Raw genomic sequence first — 27,001 nt, forward strand, 5'->3', positions numbered from 1 at the left:
AAGATTAATCAAAGAAATGGCAGAAGATTTAAGGTATGACTTATCTTAATGAATGGACATTTCCATTCTTTGATAGTCTTTCCCCTCCCACCAGGTTAGAAAGGAAAAACCCTTCAGGGACTTCTAACTTTACAAAGAAAACAGTACATTCCAGGTGGGTAGTGAAGTCTAATCCACAGGCCTTTAATTTCCTGTATTCTGTGAGCCTAGAATTAAAAAATCATTGCAGCAGGTGATAGCCATCTTGGCTCTATTCCTTTTGTCTTTTATGGAATCCTAAATTTGTGGCTATAACTAACCTCCCTTTTCAGTGAACTAAATTGGTGCTGAAGTATAGTATGTAAGACACATTGAGCAAAACTGAAATCACATGTTACAGAATCAAGACTTCACAAGCCTAGTAAGCTAAAGAGAAAGTGACCTTGGAGTGGGGAGAAAAGGTATAGACAGCATCCATGTTTCTGGAAAGAAGTCATTTCTTTGTGGAATGTGACATTTCTTTGATTGGTTCTTCCCCTCTCCTAAGTCAGGTGTCAAAGCATCATAGTTAGTTTCATGCCCATATTAAATCTACACATACAGCGTATGTCATTACTAGTATAAAGTTGGTTCCTACCTAACAGACTCTCACCAAAAAAGTTTTTTAAATGCACAGCTAGTGGGTATGAGGAATATGATTTAAATGCCCTTGGCTGATCCCTGGTATGCCTCTGTAGCATAGATAGAACTTGGGTGAGAGTGATGACCCTTTCATATGTCAGATGTCTGGAAGGCTATTTCATTCTGCCTCAGTTCCCTCTTTTCTAGAAGCTGTTCCTGAGCCTGTGAACAGTGGCGAGGGCTCAGCACAAAATGTTCCCAGGCCAGTTTTCAAGTAGGGGGAACTGACCTTTTTTTAATGCGGCTGCTCAGAAAATGTTCCTTTCTGGCTCTGAGGTTGTGATTTGCTCTGGTTATAATGACTACAAACAGGATTGGTTTGTCTGCTTTTTGTCCAGAGTCCTGCCTGGCAGGAAGTGGGTCTGGGGGTAGGAAGTGACTTACTTTTAGAGGCAGAAAGAGCCACGAGTCCTGAAATTATAGGATGGATATTAGTTGAACTGGGCTCTTTGTATATCTATACTTTTACATAATTTTCACCTGGGAATTTGGAACCAGCTTTTCAGTTCAGAATTTAAAACCACTGACTTACATTGAAAGACACAACTTTAAGAATTTAAGAGCCATATAAATACAAACAAATATTTTTAGTAGCTGATTATCAGAAGTTGAGGTGGCTGCATATACCTTTCTAGGCCAGTTTCCTCGGCCTTTAAAAGAAAGTGGTTAGGGACACCTTGGTGGCTCAGTTGGTTAGGCGTCTGTCCCTGGCTCTGAGCATGATCCCAGGGCCTTGGGATCTAGCCCCACATGGGGGCTCCCTGTTCAGTGGGGAGCTTGCTTTCCCTTCTCCCCTTCACCACCCCATCCCCTGCCCTGTGCACTCCCTCTTTCTCTCTCTGAAATAAATTAAAAATCTTCAAAAAAAAAAAAAAAAAAAAGGAAGTGGTTAGATGAGGATGACTTTTCCCCTCTCACTAAGCAGTATCCATTAGAATCAGCCTACAAAATAGTTGGACCTTGTCACGACTTGAGTTGTCAACTTAATAGACTGTACGTTTATATTACATAAAAATGATAGAAAATATAACACATAGATACCTGGAACTTGTTTGGAAATCCCAAGACCCAGCTTTTATGTCAATGCCCTGCCATATATATATATATATTTATATTTACTTATGAGATCATGGTGTATGCACATGCACCCGTGAGCCCATGAGCGGGGGGGAGGGGCAGAGGGAGAGGGAGAAGCAGACTCCCCACTGATCAGGGAGCCTGACCTGAGCCAAAGGCAGCTGCTTAACTGACTGAGCTACCCAGGTACCCAGTACCCTGCCCTATTATTGTCCACTGCACATTGAGAATTCAACTTTAAGAGAGTTAAAGGTGAGGGGTATGTAGTGCTGACTTTTATGGTTAAGTTACTGTCAAAATTCCTTAAAGTGATACTGAATTCTTTGTTGAAATGAGGTAGGTGCCCACCCCATGGTGTCACATCGCTCTTGGAGTAGGAGGTAGGGGACTGGCATACCCACTCCCATATTTCCATGTTAAAATTGGAACCAACGTTTCGTAAAACTAAAGACTGTGCTTAACGTGCACTGAGAAGCTCAACTGATAGCTACTTGGTTTAGAATGGAGCTGAGGTAGCTCATTTGTCATTGAACTCTGGTTATGACCTTACTTCTTCACGTGGGCAAACACTGACCAGTGACTGCTCTTTTTATACCCCTAGCAGGAATAGGAGGGGAGGGCACTGGATTGCTTTAATTCAGAAGGATAATGACCCAGCCAAAGCCACTAGATTGTGGCAGGTTCATTTGGTGTCTTGATAGATATTCCCTGTAGGACATTCTCAGTGTTCCATTAACTGTTAGCATCAGCCCACAGGTAGCCAAGTTTGGATTGTCCTGCTGGCAGAGTGACCACCATCACCAGGAATGGAGTATCTGGAGCTGTGTGATGGGCACCAGGAGACAGAGAACAGCCACCAGCAGCATCACCCAGTCCTCTGACTTTCAGTACTTCATACTCCCAGGAATAGTGGGACCACCCACCCATCCGTGATTCCTGAGAAGGGTATAGGAGTTACTGAGAACTGTGGGTCAGCACTTTGAACGCTGTAGAAGTGCTATATAGTGGTTATCAGCTGTCACAAGTGGACTCTTGTCAGCCCTAACATTTGATGATTTTATTATTCCTGTTACTGGGTCATAAAGAGCTAGTGGATTGTCCTAGTTTTGTGTAACTCTCTGAAAACTTTATCAGAATGTGAGCTTTATATTTATCCTACTCATCTGTCTTGAGTGGTTTGTGGTGCTATAGACAAAATGGTAATACACAGTATTTTTACTGAACTGCCTGACCGTTTTTGTTCTAATTAATTCCAGACTTTTACATTTGCAAACTAGGTGACCAGTTTCCTTTGGCTGTGAAAATTTTCCTGCGCCTAACAGTCAAGACAGTTTGCTCACCACCACTCCCAGTTTCTTTAATCTTGAAAGAGAAGAGTGTAGAAAGTGACGTGATTGGCTGTAGTTTAAATGTAAGATACAGAGGAGCTTGAAAGAAAAGAAGAGCAATGTTGTAAGTCATTATCCATAGATTTACAGGTTTGCCATTAGCGGTATCTTGTTAGTGAGAGTATTTATACTGTTATTTCCATGTTCTCTAAAGGTCAGTAAGCCTCAAGAAGTCTGGTGTTTCAAGCCAACACTTAGCCATGTATTTCTGGAATTTTAAACTTTGAGCCCAGCCTGCTCTGGGCATGTGGTGACACATGGCTCCTGCTGGTGGTGGGAACGTTTAAGGAAGGGGCCCTGCCTGCCCTGCTCTGGCTGGGGAACCATGCGTGGTTTAGTGTTTGTGCCAGTGCAGTATCAATCAGATCACCGTGGCCTTTACTCCATTTAATGCAAAATCGTATTTTAAGGACCTCGTTTCTATTGTATTTTTCCTCTCTCTGTGCAGTAATGTTTTGCTATTTTGGTACATACCTTCCCAAAGTAACATGTCGGTTTTCCTTTTGGCCTCTTTATTCTTAGAAGAATGGCGTACAACAACAAGGTGGCTTCTGGACTATCTTCCTTGAATAAAAGTTGGGATCTTCTAAATTATATGCTTATTAGAAACTATAACTGTAAAATATGGTCAATGGATTTTCGGTGGCAACTACTCCTGTATAATTTTGTTGTTTATATAAACATTGTTACTGGGAGCAGCAATGCCCTTTTAACTAAGACAAACATTTTACTTCATCGGTATAAACAAAGTTTCTTTTAAATGGTAGCCTTTACTTTGACCCCCTGAAAAGAACCTATGATGTGGAGGGAGAAGAGCTGAACAATAAAATCCACTTCTTTGTGGCTTTCCACCTTTGCTTCCCTTGGCTGAATTCATGTGTCTGCATTTCTGTGCTAAGCTGGTGAAGGTTTGCTAAGTTAATGGTAATGTTTTACAGAAGTCGGTTATTTGTTAGCTAGTCCTTGTGAAAAATGACCGTGCATGCCATAGCTGATATTAGGATTTATTGAGTTGGAGTCTCGTTTATAATGACTTGATTTTTATCTTAAAGATAAGATCAGGATCCAGAGGGACTTCCAGATAGGGGTCCATCTGTTGGGATATGGAGTATATGGGATATGCAAGCATAAGTTTGCAACTCTACTTCTAGTTCTAGTGAATGAAAATTTAGTAAAGATATTTTCACATAATGGGTTATAAATAGTAACAGTAAATGCATAATTTTGCCAAAAGGCATTGTGGCTTTTTGAATGTTTGGGATAGTAATCTCTTCCCCTGATGAGCAGTGGCTATCCTGGATGGCCTCACCTGTGAGCTTGGTAGAGCCGTAGACTTACGGGCTCCATCCCAGCTTACTGAGTCAGACTCTCTGGGCCTGGGGCCCAGAAAACTGTGTCAACAAGCTCTTTAGGTGATTCTTTTGCTTGTTGAGGTTTGGAAATCACTGCCTCAGATGAGCACTGAGGCCCAGGGAATAATTTATAAGGTGCGGCTGGCTGGATATCCTAAACTTACTGAGGGACACCGGATTTCATTGCCATGTTTCTTTATGCAGCAATGGACAGGGCTCTGGAGGCATTGAGGTTAATCTGGGAAAGTGTAAAATACAAAGATAGTATTCATTTAAAAAAAATACATACATATTGTGCATATATATATACATATATATATAATTTATTTACTTAAATTGAGTGCTAACTAGTTATAACATGCCCTGCACCATCAAAGTTAAGTGTGGAACAGAAGGCTCAGCCCCTGTTTAAAAATTGGGGAAAGAACATAATTTACTTGGGAAGAACCCTGAACAAGAGCCTGGGTTCTCATCTCTGCTCCTTGGTGGGACGGCTCTCAGTGCTTTTCCCTCATTTGTGCAGTGAAGGAAGTCAGCTAGAATTCATGACGGCTGGAAATACTGCTGACTTCAGGAGAGTAAGCCTTGGGAGAGTAGGATTCAGAGTGTTTTCTACTGTGTTCACATCACTTTGGGAACCGGGACCTTCTTCCTGAAAACAGTATTTTCATTTACAACTAAAAACAGTAAACAAATTTTTAGTTTTTAAGAATTCATTTTTGAGTTGCTTGGCTTGCTCAGTCAGTGAAGCATGGGATTCTTGATCTTTGTTGTGGGTTCAAGCCCATTGGGTGTAGAGATTACTTAAAAATAAAATATTTTAAATAAGTAATTTTTTTTCACTTTTGTTTCCTCCTAAAGAATTTTTATTACCAATTTGAATACCAAATTGACTAGTTCAGTGACATTGTTTTTCAGCTGTTTCATATTTTACATTCACTAAAGCAACCTGGATCTCGTTAGTAAGACACCCAAATGTCCCTCAGCTGGTGAATGGATAGACAAAAGTGTTGTTTCCATGTAGTGGAATATTATTTGCCATTAAAAAGGTAATGAAGCGCTGTAAGGGCTATATTCATTCATGGATGAATCTCCATTGAAAACGTGCTGAGTGATGGAAGGCCATCACAAAAGGCCATGTGTTCATAAGAAGCGTTGAGAACAGGGAAATCTGTGGAGACCAAAAGTAGATTAGTGGTTCTCAGTGTTGGGGAGGAGGAATATTGGGAGGAGTGACTGCTGATGGGCACCAGGTTTCTTTTTAGGGGAATGAAATACTCTAAAATTAGATAATGGTACTAGTTGCATAATTCTGAAAACCACTGAATTGCACGTTTTAAATGGGTAAATTATGTGTAAGTTATATTTCAACAAAGCTGTTATTTAAAAAGAGCACATACTGATAATGAGGAATTTGAGAGGCAGGGTGGGGGGTAGGGAAGGAAAGAAAGGAACCGATGGGATCAGGAGGGAGACAAACCATGAAACTCTCAATCTCACAAAACAAACAGGGTTTCTGGGGGTGGGAGGGAGGGATGGGGCGGCTGGGTGACGGACACAGGGGAGGGTATGTGCTATGGTGAGTGCTGTGAAATGTGCAGGCCTGATGGTTCATAGACCTGTACCCCTAGGGCAAATAATACATTATATGTTAATTTTAAAAAAGCACATCGTGACTCAACATGAAAATCAAAATACGGTAGTCTCTGTAATTATTCAGTTACATAAACCAAAATAGCATCTCAGAAAACTGTTAAAACTCACTTATCTGTTGTGAGAATTTTTCCTTGTCCCACTCCCCTTCTTCCCCCATTTGTGGGAGAACATTTACTCTATCTACTTCCTATCAGAGCATTTCTAAGTATTTGAAAGGTCTTATCCAAATATTTGAAAGCTGTTGGAAGTTGCTGAAGTGGCACCTTTGGAAGAGGGCTGGAATGCTGGAAAACAGCGTTGACATTTTTAAGTGATTATGAAAGGTCAAGCTCTTAATGTAATCTTGGTGGTGCTTGGATAGTTCTACTCAGACTAATTTTTGAGTAAATGCAGGTCTGATAGTGTTGGGACTAACCTGTTATAACTGAATCCATTGCCTGAAATTCAAACATTCATATGCAATCATTTGTATTTTCCTTTCTATTTTAAATGGTTTTCCTGTGTCTTAAGTATGTAGGACAATCACTAAACTTCCCCCTGCCGCATTCTGGCTACAAAAATTGGGTCTGATTGCCTTTTCTTCAGAGACCTTCCCACTTATTTGCCTGTAAAGTTTGTGGAGAAACTTGTCTTTTGAATGTTTCCTTCCTGGTCTTTAATGCAGTATGAATTAAATCTGGAAAAAGTGTGATTGGAGAGGTAATCTTAAACCACATTTCTTTAAAGTGTCTCGGGAGGAAATGGGCACTTCCCAAAGGAAGAAATGCATGGCTTGATTTATTTACCGAAACAAGGGAAAGAACTGGGAGGTAATTTGGCAGCCAGAAGTTTAGCAGTCACACATGGGTTGGAAGTAAAACACAGTGTTTCATTGTCAGCTCTTTAACACATCTCTCAGACTCTTAGAAGGCATTTTAGATACTATTTTGATAAAATTAAACTACTACTTGGATAAAATTAAACTATCCTACTGGTCCTTGGGGATATTGGAAAAAACTTCTGTGCCAGGGAATCCTGACTAGGATAGCATTCTGGGATTTTGTGACAAAGACATTAACACAGCAAAGACACTCAAAAATCTTCCTGTTAAAGAAAAAGGAAACAGAATCAACCTTCACTTATGTGACCTCAAAATAGCCTCCTTTGTATCATCACCTCTTCGTCCCTCTCCCTGTGAAGGTAAGATGATGTTCCAGAGAAGAGCACAGCCACTGAGCTGGATGTGTCAGAAGCCACTCAGATAAGTTTTAAGTCATAGAGTGTTACAGTTGGGAGCTCCCTTACAGATAGAACATTTCCAGTTACAGTGCTTGATGTTACAGATGAGGGGAAGTAGCTTTCTTCAGAATGGACCACTGGGCAGGAATTGGCTGGGATGCCAGGGGAGATGGGTCCTGACCCCTACGTGCTGTCAGGTCTATGCTCATGATTTCTCAGGTTTGGGGGAGAGTGGATTTATTTTTGTTTAAAAGTAAATTGTTACTGAGTTTATTTAAAAAACAGATTATGGTTTAACACCTGTACCTCTTTACATTCTCTTATTGGAAAAAGAGATTCCTATTTCTTTGGAGCAGTGAAACCTGTACTTCTCTGTGTGCAGCCGGAGAGTTGCATTTCCATCCTGGAAATGTGAAGACAGGTGTGAGCTTTTCCTTTCCCCATGAAAACAGTCTCCTGGCCACCTTTTAATAATATCACAGTTGGCTATTTTTCTCATGAATCTCTTCAGTCCATCCACACCTTCCCTAAGAAGGAGTTGTGGGCCTGCCTGTTCTCACAGCTCTAGCTTAAATCGCAGCCCCACACCTCCCCTTGTGCTGTTGGACTCTAGACCTAGCATGTCAGAGGCAGAAGGACCTCAGGACTTCCGTCCAAACCCTTGGCTTGCAGTTAAAGGGGGTGAGGCCCGGGGGGAGGAAGTGCTCAGGCTACAGCACCAGCTCTCACACCCAGGCCCCCTGGCTGTGTTTTCTTGCCTCCGTTCCGTGATCCCCAAATCAGCTGGGCCTCACTTGTGTGGCTTTAAAAAAATACAGATCCTTGGGCTAAGGCCCGGAAGCTCAGGTGGTTGAAAGACTGACTGTTCTAGGGGTTCTAGTAGTTGGGCCTGTGTAGAAACAACTGTGGTGAATGGGGGCTCTTAGATGTCTGCGCACCTCTATTTGTTCTGTTGTAAGTGCGTGAAGGTCAGTGGAGGTCTGAGTCCTTTTGTCACAGGGCTCCCTCGTGCCCAGGGCAGCCAGTAAGTATTTGATTGGTCCTTGTAGAGTGAGTGAGCCCCAAAGGCATGCCAGGTGCCGACTAACTGGGGCAGGCTGGGAACAGGGAAATGAAGCTATTATGCTTCATTGGCTTGTGGTGTCCCAGTCTTGATCTGAGCTAATCCGTAAGAACAGCAAAGAGAATTTTTTAAAGAGTAGATTATTAAGCAGAAGGAGGACAGAGACAACATTACAATTAGGTTTTCATTAACTTCATTAACTAAGGCAAAGAGGTTTATGTGTTAAACTCCCGTATCAACCTGTGCATTCTCTAGAGGTGCGGTGTGTATTGGGGAACGGTAGTCATGGTCATGGAAAAAAAGCATGCGTGGCATTTAGCTTAGATTGAAGAATTTTTACTGACCGGTTTTGTTCTTTCTTTAGAAGTAAAACTTAAGTTCATTCCAATTTTTGTTTTTAAAACATTTCTCTCAGATACAGACCAGCAGCATATACTGATGCCCTAGGCAGTCAGAAAAATCTCCTGTCTTCCTGAAATGAAAGCACAACTCCCCTGCTAAGTGAGGCTACTAGGGCAACAAGAAGATTTTTCTGCCAGATGTGGCCAGTATGGAAAATAGGCGTTAAACTTACTAGAATCTCATTTCCCTGCATAGGTTCAGGCATCTTTATTTAAAGTATTTTGACTTGGGTCTAAGACATTTTCGTTCTAAAATTGTGACATAGTACATAACATGAGGAACCTCATTATTTTTAATCTGTGGAGTTTAAAAATCTGTTGTTAGCTCCATTATCTGACTTATTTGTGAATTCCCATTACACCTAGTGGGTACAGTTAAGTCTGGTTCCTTCTATGTTAGAACTTTCAATATGGCTTTGTCTCTTAGCTTCAGTTGGGGTAGCATGTGGAGGAGACCTGAATTAAACTACCGTGTACGCTGTCAACTGCGAGCGCATGAATGCGTGTATATGTACATGTACGCGTGCAGCGGGGGTGTGCGAGCAAAACTAAACTCAGTCACCATCATCATCCGCAGACAAAGCAGAATGTTTAAAAGGTTTTCAGTGTTTTGTCAGGCCTTACAGAAACACTGCCTTTTGGAGTTTGATTTCAGTGACTGACTGCATATTCTGTATATACACCTGTAGCTCCATATTACTTTGGGATTTTGTTACCTTCAGCAAGTGTTAACTTTTGGTAAGTGTGATCTGGGGGCAAATACCAAGACAATAAAAATTACAAAACATGCGTTCTTTTCTTCAGCCTTTGCACATGGTTCGGGGTTCGGGGGGGTATGCTTTAAGCACATGGACCTCTGGGTTTTTGGTGGGACCATCTTCCCGTTTATCACGCAGGATCATAACAGGCCCACTGTATTTCTGTGCACCATTGCAGATACGAGCATCATCTTCCATCCAAGTCTCAAAACAATTGCTTACCTTGGAAACTCAAAACAAAGATAATTTAAAAGGAGAGTTGGGGGGGTGCCTGAGTGGCTTAGTTGGCTAAGTGTCCAACTCTTGATTTCAGCTCAGCTCTCTGCTCCGGGCGAGGAGCCTGCCTGCTTCAGATGCTCCCTTTCCCTCTCCCTCTGCCCCTTCCCACCCTGTTTGCTCATGGGAGTGTGTTGGAGAGCAAGTGCGTGTGCACACTCACGCGTGTTCTCTCTCTCTCTCTCTCTCTCTCAAAAAGGGAGAGTTGAGATTTAGATACTGCTCAATTTTGATTTCTTCTGATTCGTAATTGCTCAAGTCTGATTTCTTTTAAAGTCCTGAATAAGTGGACCAAAATATGTATATAAATGGTCCTGTCATCTGAGTAAAAGCTTAATTTTAAACACTGATACAAGTTTATGCTGTATTTCATTATTAAAGATCTATAAAGTTGAAAGTAATCTTAACAGGCTTTACAAACATGGAACTCCTCAACCTGCTTCTGATGAAGGCAGTGCCCTGCTGTGGTCCTTAGTCTGGGTAGCAACCTCCCTTCTCAGGGAAGTGGAAGTGGTGGGGGGCACTTTTAGGTCCCTGGTGACTGAGGACACCTGTATTTAGTAGGTGGGCCCAGGGATGCACTTGAGATAGTCTTGCAGAAGGAACACCTGCGCCCAGAGTGCTGGTCATGCCCCCTGTGAGAAACACAGTGAGGGTAGTCACAAGTCCAGGACCCAGCACAGCCGTCGCAGAGCAGCTCGGGTGCGGGGCCGCCAACATACCGCTCTCCCGTGTGTTGTTTAGGTTCATGACTTCGCTCATCTCAGCCTCTTAGCTCAAGATTGTAGAGCATACCCCATATGTGAATATATACATATATTGATAGAATTAACTTGACTTTTAATTTTAGTGACATTTTTGAAAAGAAGAAAAATTCTGATGTGTCCTCAAATCAGATCTGGGAATTACACTCAGCAACTGAGCCACCCAGGTGTCCCTGGAGCTGCTTTTTCATCTCTAATATGTGCATCTGGCACCATAATTGAGAAAGCTGTATCTTTTGTGCTTCATAAATGCCACTTTGTGACTTTTTAAAAAAATTATTGCCCATAAGAAAAGAAACTGAAATTTTTATATTTTAATATAATTGAAGAATTTAAAATAAGCCTCATCTTTGTAAACTTGAGATTTAAAAGTTTGGGGAGACTTTTCTTGAAATGCTAGAAAATTAATACCTCACTTCTCTTTACTGTCACCCAGAGAACCTTTAAAAGAGGGTGTATTTGTTTCAAAGTATCTCTTAGTTACCAGTCTTGAGGGTTAGAAGAAACAATCCATGAAGACAGATTTTGTTTTTGAAGTCAGGACTAATGTGGGCACTCAATGTCTGTATTGCACTGGCTGGACACTTGGGCCTCTGTTAGCTAAGTTTTAGTCCTGTTACTCTGTCCTCTTGATATTTGCATCCAAGCAGGAAGATTTTAGGGTAAATGTCTGTCTTGCTACTTACATATTTTACTTGAAAAATGATTAAAAGCAGACATTTCTTTTTCTTTTCTTCTCTCTTTTTTTTTTTTAAAGCAAACATTTCTTAATCATAAGCATTAGTGGGTATGCTGTTTTCCTTTGGGACAGTGATTTAAAGTAGATTTTTCTGTTTTCCATAGGCTAGTAAATTCGAATTTTCTCAAGTGATAAATTTGAACTACCCTGAAGTGAATTGTTTAAAAACAAAAAGCTCGGGGCGCCTGGGTGGCTCAGTGGGTTAAGCCTCTGCCTTCGGCTCAGGTCATGATCCCAGGGTCCTGGGATCGAGCCCCACATTGGGCTCTCTGCTCCGCGGAGGGCCTGCTTCCTCCTCTCTCTCTCTGCCTGCCTGCCTCTCTGCCTACTTGTGATCTCTGTCTGTCAAATAAATAAATAAAATCTTTAAAAAAAAAAATAAATAAAATAAAATAAAAATAAAAACAAAAAGCTCAATGGGAATTTGAGACCTCTTTAAGGCCTTAAGGCCCCTCCTCACCCCTACCTCCATTCCTTATGACCTGACCATCCCATGATACGTCCATCCCCACATTTTACTTCTGTCCTCTGCCTACAGGCTCTCACAGGTTTGTAGTGAGGGGGTATACCATTTTTCTTGTCATGTCTTTCATTCCTGAAGCAGTTTTCCAGGTTACTACCTTCTTCATAATGGGCATTAAATTACTGCAGGATATTCTCTTTGATGGATCTTCAGTCGTATGACCATTTCTCTTTTCACGGTTTCGTTTCCAGTGTTTCTAAGCGTGCTGGTATGTTGCTCCTTCTCTCCTCCTCTCACTTGCTGCCTTGGTCGGAATTCTTGAGGAGGCTCCCCAGCCCACCGGTGCTTCCTTGGCTGTTGGAAGCATCAGTAGGAGCTGGTACATGGGAAAATACACTAATGGTTATCGAAGTATTTTTGTAGAAAAACCGCCTAGACTGAAGTGTGAATGTGTTTTGTTAAAGCAGAGAAGGCATACATCTCAGTCCACACTGTGTGCAGTGCTAGGACTTACCAGCTGTCTGCCGCTGGCTTTGGTGCATGAGTGTGTATGTGCGCGCGCTTGTGTGTGTGTGTGTGTGTGTGTGTGTGTGACAGCATGAGAATGGATGTTAGTGAGGAATTTACTCTTAACCGTGTTGCTAAGTAGCTTTGAGTTTTTGTGGAAGGTTCAGATTATTACAAGGAAGGAACATTCAGTTAAGTATAATTCCTTTTGGTTTGTTTTTTAGATCAACGTCCGAGTTACCACCATGGATGCGGAGCTGGAGTTCGCCATCCAGCCAAATACAACAGGAAAACAGCTTTTTGATCAGGTTGGTCTCTGTGAGCTTAGGAGAGAGAATTCCCAATTAGGCAAAATACTTTTGCAAATCTGAAGTGTTTTGTTGACTGTTTTGGTTGCTGCTTACTTCTCTTCCTAGGGGAGGACAATTTCCCGTCCTTCCAGGGGGTTCACATGTCGTAAACACTATGCAGAAGTAGATGTTCACAGCCCTGTGAGAGGAAATTTAGGGAAAGCTCGGAAGTCTTTTATCAACACAGTGCTATATCCAGAAACTCTGACTCCCATCCCTTCACCCCAAGGGTGCAGCGAGGGTCAGACACTGCCTGAGGGCCTGGCTGGAACCCAGCAGGTCGTAGCTTCCATGTCCAGCTGCAGCATCTGTGAGCTCACTCAGGTGCCAGCAGATGCTCTTCTGTGAGCTGGGCACCAGAGCACGTCTGCATGTCGGAGTGTTTCTTCCCGAGACCTGAAGGTGAATGTAGAATTTGCCATTCTACATGACTGCCAATCTGCCAGTCATGAGCCATCGAGAAAGCTGGCTGTGATAACTCTTCCATGGAGCAGTTCCAAGCTTTAGAACAAGATTTTCTGCTCTGAGGTCAAGGATCCAAGAGGGCAACAGGAGCAGACATGAGTTTACAGGTCCCTTGAGCTATAGCCTGCCTCGCTGAGAGGCCCTGCTCATAAGGGAGGTGATGTTCTGTACCCTAGCACCAAACCTGGAAATGGGAATGGGTTCCAGTTAGGAAATGTGGGAGGTAGAATTCTAGCAGATTTAGAAGGTATTCATGATTCCCTTCTGTGCTTGATGATAAACCTCCTTTTTAGCCCGAAAGTGAGCACCCAGTGGGTACACACACACACACACACACACACCCCCCGGTTCCAGTGTGTGCACGTCAGGCCTCCTGCCCTAAGAGGGGACACCTTCTCCACTCTCCCTCTGCCGCTGTGATGAGGTCAACCCTGGCTCTGCCTTACCCAATAAGGATGAAGGCATTTACTGCTGTGGGTGAGGCTGGACTTGGGACAAAAATCTAAAGGTTTCTCCTGAAGGACAATCTGGAAGTAAGTTAAATGGAGCCAGTTGAATGCCATGTGGGTCAGTGGTTAGAACAGGGATGGGTAGGAGGCCCTTGGTCACCTCAGAATTCTTGCATATAAATGAGTGCTGGGCTGCCCTCAAGCAATTTTTGGAACAGAGATGGGAACTCTAGGTTAGGTGGGTTAGAGTTGTGATGTCTCAGCCATTTTGTTGTCCTTGCCTCCATCTGCTTTGTTCCATTCACATGTTGCTTCTCAGAAATATGGGAAGAGGCCATCAGGAGTTCATGGTACTTTTTCAGGGTAGAAAGGCTGCTATCTCTCAGAAGATCCTTGTCTGCTCCTTGGGGTCTTTTGGAAGGGGTGAGGAGTGGAGAGAGCTGGAGAAGCCTGCCTCCTCCTTCAAATACTCCAGTCGTGTGGTTCAGTTCTGTAGACGTTGTTAACTGCCCACTCGTGTGCTGGGCCTGGAGCTGCGTATTGCCCAGGATTATCTCCGCTTCTCCATCCAGGGAGCTGTGTGGGTGGAACTCGACGTGTTCCTAAATGCTGAATAGTCACATCTAGTCTGGTGTTCGGACTGGTTTTAAGCCAGGTATTTTTCTTATATTAGGTTATCTCCTGCCAGTAGCATGGAGCTGGATTAATGGGTGTGCAAAAAATGGACCCTGAACTTAGTAGACACGGGTTATTTAAAAAGTGCTAACTACGTAAATCCAGTCAGCATGCCTAGTTTTGATAAGCTCAGTATCTAAATTATCCCAAAGCTTGTTGGTCATGTGAACAATCCTATTCAAGCACCTGTTACTATTCCCCACCCTAGAATGTCAAGCCCCCTGAATCCCACTTTGACCTCTGTGTTCCCAAGTCATGTTTCCTGCCTTAATCTTGGCCAGCCCCCCCAAGACAGGTAATGATATCCCACCACCGATCATTACTGGGAAGGGAAGTAGTGGAAGACAGAGAGACCCTGAACTCTGCCTTCAGCAACAAGGCCTGAATCCTAAGGCTCTTTGACAGAGTTCCCGTTGAGTTTCTTACAGTTCGGTGTACTGTCGTGAAAAATCCCACATGATCTGAGAACATTAAAGCTGGAGCCGACTTGGGAAATGGCTAAGTCTGTGAGGACATCAAGGCCCAGAGGAGATGAGAATTGCCCAAGGTTTTCTAGCTGGCCGGGGCTGGGGCAGGGGGCGCTCACGGTGTCCAGCCCTCCTTATTTATGCTTGTCTCTTTGAAGATCCCTTCATTGATCCTTCCATGTCCTCCCAAGGTAACACATGGCACAGAGAACATCCCACCTTTGGGGTGGTCAGGACAGTTCTCAGTGGACACCCTGGGTGCCTTCTGGGGCTCTTTCCCCACACCAGGCTAGGCATGTTTTCTTCTTTATGTCTTTAGAGTCTGTGTCCTTTTCTCTGTTGCTCACCTGATGACCTTCTAGGTCTGGGAAAGTTGTTCATGGGCCAGACTACCAGTCACTAGAACATGGTCTTTAAATGGAATGGGCTGAAAGAGACTTCAGAGATAGGTTAGTTTGAACCTTCTCTTCCACCCCGTGAGTATCTTCAGTTTCTTCTGCGGTAACTGACCCAGCTCCGCCCCAGTGCTCTTGGCTTATCCATGCCTTGAATCTCGTCCAGGGATCCCATGGAGGGCCTAGCAGTGCCTCTCCGCTACCAGAGTTCGTGAGGTGGCGAGAAGGGTGTGACTCACTGTGCCCATTGTTTCCACCATCAGCCGCCACTTGACTAAGCTAAGTAGACCTGTCCCTGCATTTTCCTTTCCAAAATTGCCATTTAAAACACCACTGAGGCAGAGATAAAGAAATAGACCCCACCTCTGTTCATATTCTGCTTCCATGGTGTATATCAGCTTTAGGGTGAGCTGAGGACATTAGAGGGAATGGTGAGGTGCTTTTTCCCAGGAATACTGGGTTTCCCTTGTAAGGAGGGCTTTAGCATTGATTTTTAGAAGGGACTGAAGGAAAGCAGGTTAAATTCATTTGTGCCGTTTGGGGGAAGCCATTGGAATAGAAGTAAGGCTTTGAAACATGCTGCAGGCAGTTATCCTGTAAGGAGATAAAGATGCCACAGAGACACTTGGCATATCAGGGTGCCTAGGGACAGGCTTTTCACTGAGTGAGTGAGAGCCCTGGGTCGTGACCACGGTGTTGCTCCACATAGCAGAGGGAGAAGAGGCGTCTGCACTGTGGCCATGGAAATGAGCGAGAGTCTAACTGGGATGGGGAGGGAAGTCAAGCAGATAGGAAATCATTTCAACCGGTTAGGACCCAGGCTAAGGCTACAGTTCAGTGGATGGAATATAGGACTAAATTGCTTATGTATATGGGGCTTTCTTGTGCAATTTTGAAACAATCCAAAGAGTAAGGCAGGGCAGGTTTTATATCCAAATGTTGAGATGGAGATTTATAGGGAGTGAGAAATTTGCAAGATTGGGTAAAGAAAACCTGGTCTTTGTATCAGCTATTCTAAAAAGACATAGCAGGGTTCACAGCAGAGTCCAAGTTCTTCCACATCATCCTATGATGGAACCCTGCCTCCCCTCTTTGGTGTATGGTGAACAGACTCCTGGAGCTCCAGCAAGCATCTGGTCCCCCAGTGGATGAGGAGACAGGCTTAGAGCAGGAGTTTATTTGGAATTTCAGACTTTATTTTAACCAAGTATTTCAGGTATTTAACCAAGTATTTCTCATGTGTTCAGACCTCTTACCCTTTAAATATGATAGAAGCCATGTATTTGAAAAATGGTAACCTTTTTATAAAGGCTTAGCATTGTATGTCATGGGACTAAAACTGCAGCAGAGCTCTGGGACTTGGTTGTGGTGATGTTGAATAAGTGTCCCCAGCGGCTTGCTTTTCTGTTTCTGAGACACAAGTAGAACCAATGTGGGATTAGGTCTGTAACAGCCCATAGGAGACTTCCTCTGGTACTAGAGAATCTTATTTATTTTAAAGATTTATTCATTTAGTTTAGAGAGAAAGCATGCACACGTCTACCTGCCAGGGGGCAGTGGGGAGGGTGGGGAGGATGGAGAATCTCAGACTGATCTCCTGCTAAGCGCAGAGCCCAGGGTGGCCTTAAGAGCCTGACCCAAACTAAAATCAAGGACGCCCAACCAGCTGAGCCACCCAGGTGACCCTGAGGAGAATTTTAAAATACAAAATCCTTGCTATGACCTAGGGTTGGGTTCTACCTTCCTGTATCAGAATTTCAAATTTCTGGAGGTTGGAAGAATTGCAGTCACCCCTTGGCATGTGTGAAGCGTAACTCCCCTGTCTCCCCGTTTCCCTAGCAGCTCACACCGCCTGTCTCCCACCTTGCCAGGGACTGCTGTTTCCCTCTTCCTAGTTAAGCAGAGGCCTAGGCCAAATGACTGAGAAGCAGGGACGGGCAACCAGCGAGACTCGAGGGTTGCTTTGCTTCACTTGGTTGACATGCAACACCTTTTCCGTGTGGGCACTCCTGACAGGAGACCTTCACACCTGGGACACACACTTCCTGGTGTCCCCTGAGTGGTGCCTGATGGTGTGCTTACTCTAACTCAGCTGGGTGTCTCTGCTCAGGAAAGTTAATGGAGTACAGAGGAGTAAGCATGAGAAATTACAAAATTAAAAAGACTGAGATTTAAAAATCCTGAATCCTCTCAAGTGCATGTTAAAAATAAATTGTTCCCAGCATTGGGGGGAATAGCCTCTGCTAGTAACAGATTGGGTTTCCTGTCAGGTTGGTGTAGGAGAGGCATGCAGGGCGCTTCCGAGCGGCCAGCACCTCGCTCTCCCCGTCTGCTTCAGCTCCTGCCCCCCTGTCTCTCTCACACAGGTGGTTAAGACCATCGGCCTTCGGGAAGTGTGGTACTTTGGCCTCCAGTATGTGGATAATAAAGGATTTCCTACCTGGTTGAAACTTGATAAAAAGGTAAGTCAGAGTTAACTATTTACAGGCTGTTGTTGGATTGTTGGTCTGCTCTGTTAACTTTGAAACTGGAGCACCTCACTCTTTTGTTGTTCGCTCTTGTTATTTGTATAAAAGTTTTTACAGACAAAAAAGCTTGCAGGTTTCCAGTAAGTGGGGGATATTGGTTGGAAACTAGATTTGGCATTTCTCCTTCCTGCTCACTCACTGGGGCATATGATGGTTAATTGTGTAGCTTTTAGTTGACCTTAGTTTCTTTTTCCCCAGTGAGATTGTTAATCTTATAAACCATGAATCATTCACTGTTTTGTAAGAACCTGTTACTGCTTTGTTTGAACCTGTGATAGATTATCTTCCAACTCCAAAGACTAAATAATTCCATTATCTAAAGAAAACCAATAAGCTTAAATGTGTTTTCTCCACACAATTTGAAAATGCCCCTTTTCCCAAACCTGTGTCTTCCTCCAATATTACTGTAGTAAGTCTGGGGGCATTTAGGGGTTGGAAGGAGGGAACGTGAGTCGTTTTTAAATGTAAGTTACATGTCCCACGGCTTGACTGGCCATGGAACAGATGCCAGGTTCACAGGTCCCTAGGCAGGCTGCTTCTAAATTTGAGTTCTCTGGAATTGGGACCATCTCCCCAGAAGTTAGGGGCCAGCACTCGGTGGCTTGGTGGGTCACCGTTTGCCTGCTGCTGGACTTCAGCTAAGGAGGGCAGTAGGACTTCAGCTGGCCTTTTTTTGTCATATGTGCTAAAAGGTAACTTTGGAGTAAATGTTATCTTCCTGGGCCTGCAGGTGTCAGCACAGGAGGTGAGAAAGGAGAATCCTCTCCAGTTCAAGTTCCGGGCCAAGTTCTACCCCGAAGATGTGTCTGAGGAGCTCATCCAGGACATCACACAGAAGCTTTTCTTCCTCCAAGTGAAGGAGGGAATTCTCAGCGATGAGATTTACTGCCCTCCTGAGACGGCGGTGCTCCTGGGCTCCTATGCAGTGCAGGCCAAGTTTGGAGACTATAATAAAGAAACGCATAAGTCTGGGTACCTCAGCTCTGAGCGGCTGATCCCCCAAAGGTGAGCAAGGGATGTCCAGGCCTGGGTGAGAGCAGTGGTTGCATCCTTGAAGGGCATAGGTGGTGTGTGTTAGTAGAAGCGGTCAGCAAGCACAAGGGTAGGTGCTCCTCGAGGCGGGGACTGTAGCACTTTCTAATCTGCGTGCTTCGGCACGTGCCCTGGCCTTCAGTAGGCACTGACCTACCATAGCCTTCCCATCAGGCACCGATATGCCTGTATAGAGTCTGTTGTAAAGAACATAGCAGGAAAGGGGACGGAAGAGCAGCTGTGTTATATACGTAATCACATTTCTTAGCTTTCCCTGGTGTATAATGATTTGGCCGCATTAAATCTGTTTTTATTCACTAATGGTCACATAAATTAAACCCATCTTGGAAGAAGAGTCCCCTTAAAATATAAAATACCTTTTAAAAATTTTTCCAGCAAGACTAGATATGTCTTATTCTAGATCCTAATTCTCAAATTGTGAGTTGTCCAAAATGCTGCATATTAGGAAGTAGAATCACTCTTTGTGGTGGTTTTATTTGAAAGAAAACTCGAGGTTTGCAGGTGGGTGGTGGCCTGCTGCTTGCCTCTTCTGCTGGCCCTTTGTGGTGACTGTCCTGTGCCTTCTTTGCAATTCAGAGTCATGGACCAGCACAAGCTCACCAGGGACCAGTGGGAGGACCGGATCCAGGTGTGGCACGCCGAGCACCGAGGGATGCTCAAGTGAGTGCTGGCTGGCTGGCTGGCTCCTGCCTCTCCAGAGGGTTGCCTTGGCATTGAGGCCAGATAGGGTCCTCGGGGTGGTTGGCTTCTGGAGCCACTGCCATGGGCTTTAGCCCCAGTGTGGCAGAGCAGTGAAAGGGAATAGTTGCTCGGAAGAGTTTTCTTAAGGCCAGGTGTACGTTCCTGGGGGTAAGAAGCAGTTTAAGCCTCAGGTGCTAAAGCCTCCCTTGCTTTTTCTAGAGGAGAGAAGGTCTTGCGTCTGAAGTAATTCTGTTTTAGTCAGGGGGCAGGGGCATTGTTCACAATGGGAAAAAATTGATCCCAGGTGAGAAACACTTCCTATTAAAGAAGCAGGAAGGAGGCGTGAAGGAGGAACGATGTGACCTGTGGCTGTTGGGCGTGAGAAACGGCCACATGCTCTGTTGGCCTAGACCCCTCAGCTGGGGCAGCAGCAGCAGTTCCGCGCGTTTTCCCCAGCCTCAGCAGTTCTTCTACAGTTTAGCATCCTTGGGCTCTCGTCTGTCCCGAGCACCTTTTGGGGAAGGAAAGCGCTCAAGGCCTAAGTGGTGACTGCTGATGACATGGACAGTGGGAGTTCCTGCAGCAGCATGTGGGCAAGGGAAAGACTGCTTCCAGGACAGCCTGGAAGGAAAATCGGAGTCCAGAGAAACCAGCGTGAGTCAGCTCAGCTCTCAGCAGGTCTGAAGTACATCAGTGGTCAGGGCCCAGGAACTCTCAGGGTCTGGTTGTGAATGGCCACCAGAGGAACAGCAGCGAAGCCAGCAGTCGGCCAACATACCAGAGCTGCCTGTGGGGCCGTATCCTCTGGGGCCACCAGAGTGGTTTTGCGGTTCAGGATCCAGCAGCACGAATAACCGTGTCTTGTTTGTTCTCCCTGCTAGAGACAGTGCCATGCTGGAGTATCTGAAGATTGCTCAGGACCTGGAAATGTATGGAATCAACTATTTTGAGATAAAAAATAAGAAAGGAACAGACCTTTGGCTTGGAGTTGATGCCCTTGGACTAAATATTTATGAGAAAGATGATAAGTAAGTCGAACTTTATAATTTGTGTCAGTGGGTGAGGTGTTGGGGTTGGAAACGAGAGAAAACGGCAACTGTCGACACAGTTTATTTTTAAGTATTTCCCTGGTGGTTTACCAGTCCAGTGTGTGAATCTTTAAGGGCTTTTCGACTGTAAAGTGGCCACATTGTGTCAGAGGTTGGCCCAAGGTGTGCACTGTTCTCTCCTGTCACCATAGCCTGTCCACCAGCATGGTGCCAAGTGCTGACCCACGACCCCACAGAGCGGAGCTGCAGGAAGGCCTCCCCTGGCCTCCCACTGAGGCCCTGCCACTAGCCGCCGTGGGCACCGGCATACCACAGATACCACCCAGGCAGTCCTCGCCAGGCTGGTGGCTTAAAGTTTGTGCTAATCCAACCAAGAATAGTTACAGTGCTATCAGAGCCCTTAAGATGAATCTGTAAACAGTGGCTTATGTACAGACAATTTAGCTAAATCCTCTGACCCTATGAGAGGTGTCTAATGGCCACATGTTAGTTGTGTGTGTGCTGAATAAGGTCTGCGGGAGCAGTAGAGAGCAAGCCAGGCCCTCCCTTCTGGCTGCTTTCGGCTGTCCCTGTGCTTACAGACGCTTACAGACGCTGTGAGTGTGCCTGTTCGCTGCCGGCGAGCTAGATGCACAGGGAACAGATCATTCTCGTTTGGTGAGAGCAAGTTTTCCATGGTGGTTCCTGTGCCTTTGAGTGTTGGATCTCCTACATTTCCTCCCCCTCCCCTCCTTTCTGATGTTCGTGCTCTCAGACCTGCAAGAACCCTCTCTCTGGCCTTCCCGAAGGGTGTGCCCCTACTTGGCAGCAGACGCTGTCACACGAACAGTCTGCCTTCAGTCTCAGTCACATGTCTTCTTGGCAGAACCCAGGGTACAGACACCTTTCACTTGGGTGGGACAGGGGCTGGTGTCAGGCCTTCCTAGACCCTCTAGTTAGGGCCAGAATTGGGTGGGAGAGAATCTCTCTCCTGAAGACCTGGTCCCAGTCAGGGAAGACTGCAGAGAATCACAGGCACTCCTCTGAGAACCTAGTCGTGAGTGTCAAGGACTCTTGGTTTGCTATTTCCCCGTGTGAGCTGCACCCAGTGTTGTAGAGAAGCACGAACAGTTGGGGAGACTCAGGAAACCAGCCCCTGGTCCTCCCAGAGGCCCCTCTGTCAGAGCCCAGTGGCTGGTCAGCAGCCTGTGCCTAAAGTGAGAATGCGGTACCCTCGTGGGAATAGACGTGGGAAACTGCCTCTGTCTCAGAACTCCGTTCTTGAATGACCGGATTTTATAACATGGCCGTGGCCAGAGCTGTCTAAACAGGTTTTTCCAGCTACGGGAAACAGCCATAGCCAGGAACTTGCTGATGTCAGTTTGTAACTATCACCAGCCCACATAAATGTTAATTTTTTCCAAGTGAAAATTTGAGTACTGTGGTCCATTCAGTCTCTTCCTGCTATCTTCCTGTTTCCCCAGTTTGCCAGTGAAACTGGTAGTCTTCTCAAAGGGGTCTTCTCCCCCAAGAAAACACTGGGGCATAGGGTTTTCCTGCCTCACTTCCTGCCTCCTCCTCGCCCCTGAAGGCATCCTTCTTTTCAGTTAGGAAGAAAGACTTAACCACACATTCAGTCAGTAGGCCTGAGTTCTCCTTTCTAGCAAATATTGACAGCTTCGTCACCAGTGTAAGCAGGAGGTGGACTCGAGTATGAGGAGAGCTGGGGTGACTCCGAGCTGTGTTGAGTGTTGGACACGACCCTCAGCAGAGCATTTGTGGAGTGTTGTTCAAGGGAGAAATTGGATCTATTGAGTGAGTAAGTTGGGCGATAAGGGACTTAGCGCACCTGCGAATAAACAAATGGACCTTTATTATTCTGTTTCAGAATCAAATATATCCTCGTTGGGAAAGATCTCTTGAGGTCCCTTTTCACAGGATATATAACCAGTGAGTGGGAGCACGTGGGACTGAAAACATTTGTCTTTTTCTGTCTATAAACCCGTAGATGAGAAAAGGAGGAAACTTAGAGGGGGAGGAAATAGGCAGACCCCTTCCCTGTGCGCCATCATCAGCTTAGAAACAGAGCGTTCAGATTAGCTGTGTTACGTGATCCTACTTGGCATCATCATATCAAAACCAACAAAGACAAAACAGTGAGAGGAACGCGCCCTTGTCCCCAAGTTCTTCAGGCCTGTGAGAGCACTCCTTCCCTCCTAGGGCTCGCACCTCCCACACTGCTGAGTCCCCCAGTCTTCCTGGTCCTCCCGGAGGCTGGAGCCTGGGCCAGGGTGGTGCACTCGGGCTCCAGCAGGTAACCTGACGTGCCCTTGAAGGGAGAAGATAACTGGAGAAGGCTGCAGACAAGCTGGGGCCAGAGCAAGGGCCAGTGTCTTTTTCCCTTGAATTCCTCACTCAAGAGTTGAAAATCACCTCCTCTGATTACAGTTCTGTCTTAGTAGCTTTACTACATATGTAATAAGCCAGTCAGGATGGTGGCTGTTAGAGAACTCTGTATAGCACAGTAGTGGTAATGGGAGGTACGTACTCTGACATACGTGTAGTATATATAGTATCACATGTGTCTGGTAGATACTTGAACATCACATAAGCCAGTCATTTTCTTTTTTTTCTAAGATTTTATTTACTTGACAGAGCAGACGCATGAGCAAGGGAAGCAGCACATAGAGGGAGAAGCAGACTCCCCACTGAGCAGGGAGCCCAGTGGGGACCGTGACCTGAGCAGAAGGCAGATGCTTAACTGACTGAGCCACCCAGGCGTCTCAATAAGCCAGTCGTTTAAAGTCACTGTTTCTAGTTTCTGAGGTCACACTCCTGGGCAGAATGCACCTTCCAGCGGCCTCCCTTGTGTGTGTGACCACGCCGTGCCGGAGCAGAGTTAGTGGTTACCGAGCTGGACGAGAGGGGAGCAGAAGACAGTCTTTCAGTTCCTATGAGTTTTCTTGTATCAGATACATCGCCAGGACCACCCTTGTCCATTCCTTCTCTCTTTTCTGACCTTTGTGACCCTAACTTGAATGTGAAACAGAATTTTCAAAAACCAAAAAAAAAAAACCCCTCCTAGTCTCTTACAGAGACTGTGGCAGAGACTTCTTAGTCCACCGAGAATAGGAACTTCAGAAGTTCACCTCGGACTGGCAGAGAAGAGTTTGGCCTCTGCGTGTTTGGGTGTGCGTGAGGCGGGGGAGCAGCCTGGTGCTGGGCTCAACGCGGCCTGCAGCAGGCAGGAGGGGCGAGTTCCTTGAGAGGCTGCCTTGCAGAGCCGTGGACTCCGACAAGTGTCTTTGCTTCTGTTGAATGGCGTAGGCAGAGCCATCTGCTTGGCCCACAGGGAGCTCTACCCATCCCACTACCCCAGACCTTTTTTCTTTGGGGGGGGTTGAAAAATTTCAAAAGATTCTATCCTTGGCGTTTTGCTACTTTTTTCGTCTCTCCCCTGTTGCATGTCGCTATATCCTCTGGCCCTCTCTTTCAGACCGGTTTCAAAATAAATTGCAGACATCTGTATACTGTCCCCAAAATGCATATTATTTGCAAGGGCTCAGTATACCTTGTTTGTCTTTGGATGTAAAATTTAAGTACAGTGAAGTGCATACTTTGTTCAGTGTTCTCTTGCTGAGTGTAGACAGACACAGCCTGCAACATGCAGACTCTGGTCAAGATCTTAAAGAACATTATCGTCACCCCCAGCTGCAAACGTTGAATTTAAATTTTTAGCAGCCATGTATTTTTTCACTTTGAAATCATTTCAGACTTTTTTTTTTTTTAAAGATTTTATTTATTTATTTGACAGAGAGAAATCACAAGTAGATAGAGAAGCAGGCAGAGAGAGAGAGAGGGAAGCAGGCTCCCTGCCGAGCAGAGAGCCCGATGCGGGACTCGATCCCAGGACCCTGAGATCATGACCTGAGCCGAAGGCAGCGGCTTAACCCACTGAGCCACCCAGGCGCCCTCATTTCAGACTTTTAAAATGTTCCAGAAGTATTAAGTACAGAGAATTCCCATCTGTCCTACACCCAACTTGGGTCTGTGTAATGTTTTCTCATAGTTAGAGTTGAGTTTTCCTGTTCGGGCCAGAGGCCCAATAGGAGTCTGCCGTTCGCTCCCAGGGCCCCTCCTAAGGCCATATGTGATAACCAGAACATCTTACTCCGGGTGGTGCTAACTTTGGTTGCTGGTCAAGGCGCTCTCCACTAGACTGCTTTGTGCAGTTCCTGTCTTTGCCTTTGTAGTCGATAAGTGTATTTAGGTATTATTATTTTTTAATTTAATTTAATTTTTTCAGTGTTCCAAGATTCATTATGTACCACACCCAGTGTCCATGCAGTACATGCCCTCCTTAATACCCACCCCCAGACCCACCCATCCCTTCACCCCCTCCCCCCCAGAACCCTCAGTTTGTTTCTCAGAGTCCACAATCTCTCAGGCTTCGTCTCCCCCTCTGATTCCAATTCACTTTTCTTTTACTTCTAATGTTCTCCAGGTTATTCCTTATGCTCCACAAGTAAGTGAAACCATATGATAATCGACTCTCTCTGTTTAACTTCGATAAGTGTATTTAAAGAGACACTCTGAAGCTGTGGAAATATCCTAGTTCTCACATCCATTCAGCAGTCTTACATAAAACAATTACTACTGTGGTTTTTGAGAAGCGGTGATTTTTTTTTTTAAAAAAATCTATTTTACATGTATCCATCTACTGAACACAGCCAATTTCTCTTCATTTATTCAGTTATTTAGATCAGCATGGACTGATGGATACTTTATTCTATGGGCTATAATCTATTACTTTTATTATTTTGTTCAAATTGTTGAGTTTGCCTTGAGGGTCCCTCTCAAGTTGGATCCTAAGCCCTTTTGCTATGATCCCATTATTTTTTGAGCACTTCTTTACTGGAATCCACTGTTTCTCTAAAGAGCTCTGGTCCCATTTATTGGAGAATCCCACTTTTTAAAAAAATGTGTGGCCTTTGGTCCTGCGTTCATGCTTCTGAATGGCTCTAAATTGTCGTCTGAGCCTCCTGGCGTTTTGAGAGTTGGGGATCAGCTGCGCTGGCGACTGCAGAGCCGAGAAGTGAGTAGCAAAGTGCCCTTGTGCTGTGGGGGCAGGTGCCGGAAGCAGCGAGCAGACGGCCACCTGCTGTCGCTCTCCCAGCTGTCCCACGTGGGGACCTGGGGTAAAGGCGAGAGGCATTAGGGGCTCCTGAGTTCCTTTCCAGTGCCCAGAGGCCTGCAGACACAGTGGCCTCTGATCAGTGGCAAAGCAGACTCCCTGCCTGTTTGGCTGTGAAGCATGTTGGCCACATGTGTCTCAGCAGGCATTGGTGACCCTGACCCTGTAGGACAGAGCCGTAGAGGCTCATGCCAGAAAGGATTGGCACTTAAAACCACAACCTGGCCGGTGCCATGGCATCGTTCCCTGGGGATGCAGAACTACTGTGTCCTGGAAGAGCCACCTGTGGGGCTTGGCCTTCAGAAGCCACCCTCCCTACTTGACCTGGCTTGGGTTGTCACAGTAAGACCTATGCTGCCCATCAGTTTTTAATTAAATATGTTGGTAGGGCAAGAGGTTCTGCTTATTTTCTAAATTTAAAGTTTTTATGGTCTGTGGGAAGGGTTGGGTTTTGATGGCAGTGGCTTTGAGTAATGGCTTGAGGGTCTGTCATTACTTCTAGAATGGTGTCCGTGAGTAAATTTTGGAGGTGTAGGAGATGAAGAACACGGTGGGAGTTGTGAAGTTAAGTAGAGCAGTGTGGTCTTGAAATTACAGGGTAAACTTTCTTGGGGATGCCAAAGAGCCAGAGTTTTCAGCCAGTAGTGGGCAGGACGGGGGCTTTCCTCAGGGGCGAGTAGTCCTAGTGTTGTCTTAGCAGTCAGAGGATGACACAGGAGGGTCTCTGGCCAGCCAGGGGAGCAGGCCACACAGCACTGAATGAGACCCAGAAGAGTGGAATCCATACCAAGCCCTCCGCTCCTCAAGGACATCGAACAGTTGCAAATATATGCACACCCAGTATCAGGGCATCTAAATACAGTAAACGGACCCTAGCAGATGTGAGGGGGAAGTAGACGATAGTAGATAAGAGGAGAGGACTGTATTCCCCCACTGCCAGCAGTGGACAGATCAGCCCAGCAGAAAATGAGCATGGCAGGTGCTGGACGGAACCACACCAGGGGCTTTTCTGTTTCTGTTGGTGAGCCCCTGCTCTGACTAGAGCATGCCTGGAAAACCTAAGACATGATCTTTGCATCGGAAAGCTTACCTGCCTGGTCTTCAAAGAGCAAATAAGAAAGAGAACAAAGTGAACAGTTCGTGTAGCAAAGGAGATGCGGGTTGAGAAGGGACAAGGCTATCGAAGGAGGCTGAGCTGTTCTGGAGGGTGCAGGTTGGTGGTGGGGAAGGAGGAGGAGAGAGCTCTTCAGGCAGGGAGGGCCTGTGAGAATCAGGGTGTCAGGAAGCTGAGGCCAGGTTAGAAGGCTCTTGGATGCTAAGTTGAGGCCCCTGGGTTTCATCTTTTGGAACCTAGGAAGGGGACTGGCACTTTGGAAGAGGGGAATAGGTTGACT

General features: G+C 45.4%; 1 protein-coding gene across 2 annotated transcripts in view; it reads left to right on the forward strand.

Moving 5' to 3' along the window:
- The window catches only part of EZR (ezrin), a 50,145-nt gene that overhangs the window by 12,543 nt on the left and 10,601 nt on the right, over positions 1 to 27,001 (forward strand). Inside the window, exons 3-7 of one of the 2 annotated variants that reach the window (XM_032338593.1) lie at positions 12,547 to 12,630; positions 17,490 to 17,585; positions 18,382 to 18,656; positions 19,281 to 19,364; positions 20,267 to 20,413. In XM_032338593.1, coding sequence (XP_032194484.1) covers positions 12,547 to 12,630; positions 17,490 to 17,585; positions 18,382 to 18,656; positions 19,281 to 19,364; positions 20,267 to 20,413 — 686 coding nt within the window. Of the gene's footprint in view, positions 1 to 12,546; positions 12,631 to 17,489; positions 17,586 to 18,381; positions 18,657 to 19,280; positions 19,365 to 20,266; positions 20,414 to 27,001 lie in introns of those variants that run through there. The other variant, XM_032338594.1, reaches the window with a different exon arrangement.

The sequence above is a fragment of the Mustela erminea genome, chromosome 4 (assembly GCF_009829155.1).
Source record: "Mustela erminea isolate mMusErm1 chromosome 4, mMusErm1.Pri, whole genome shotgun sequence".
Classification (NCBI taxonomy): Eukaryota; Metazoa; Chordata; class Mammalia; order Carnivora; family Mustelidae; genus Mustela; species Mustela erminea.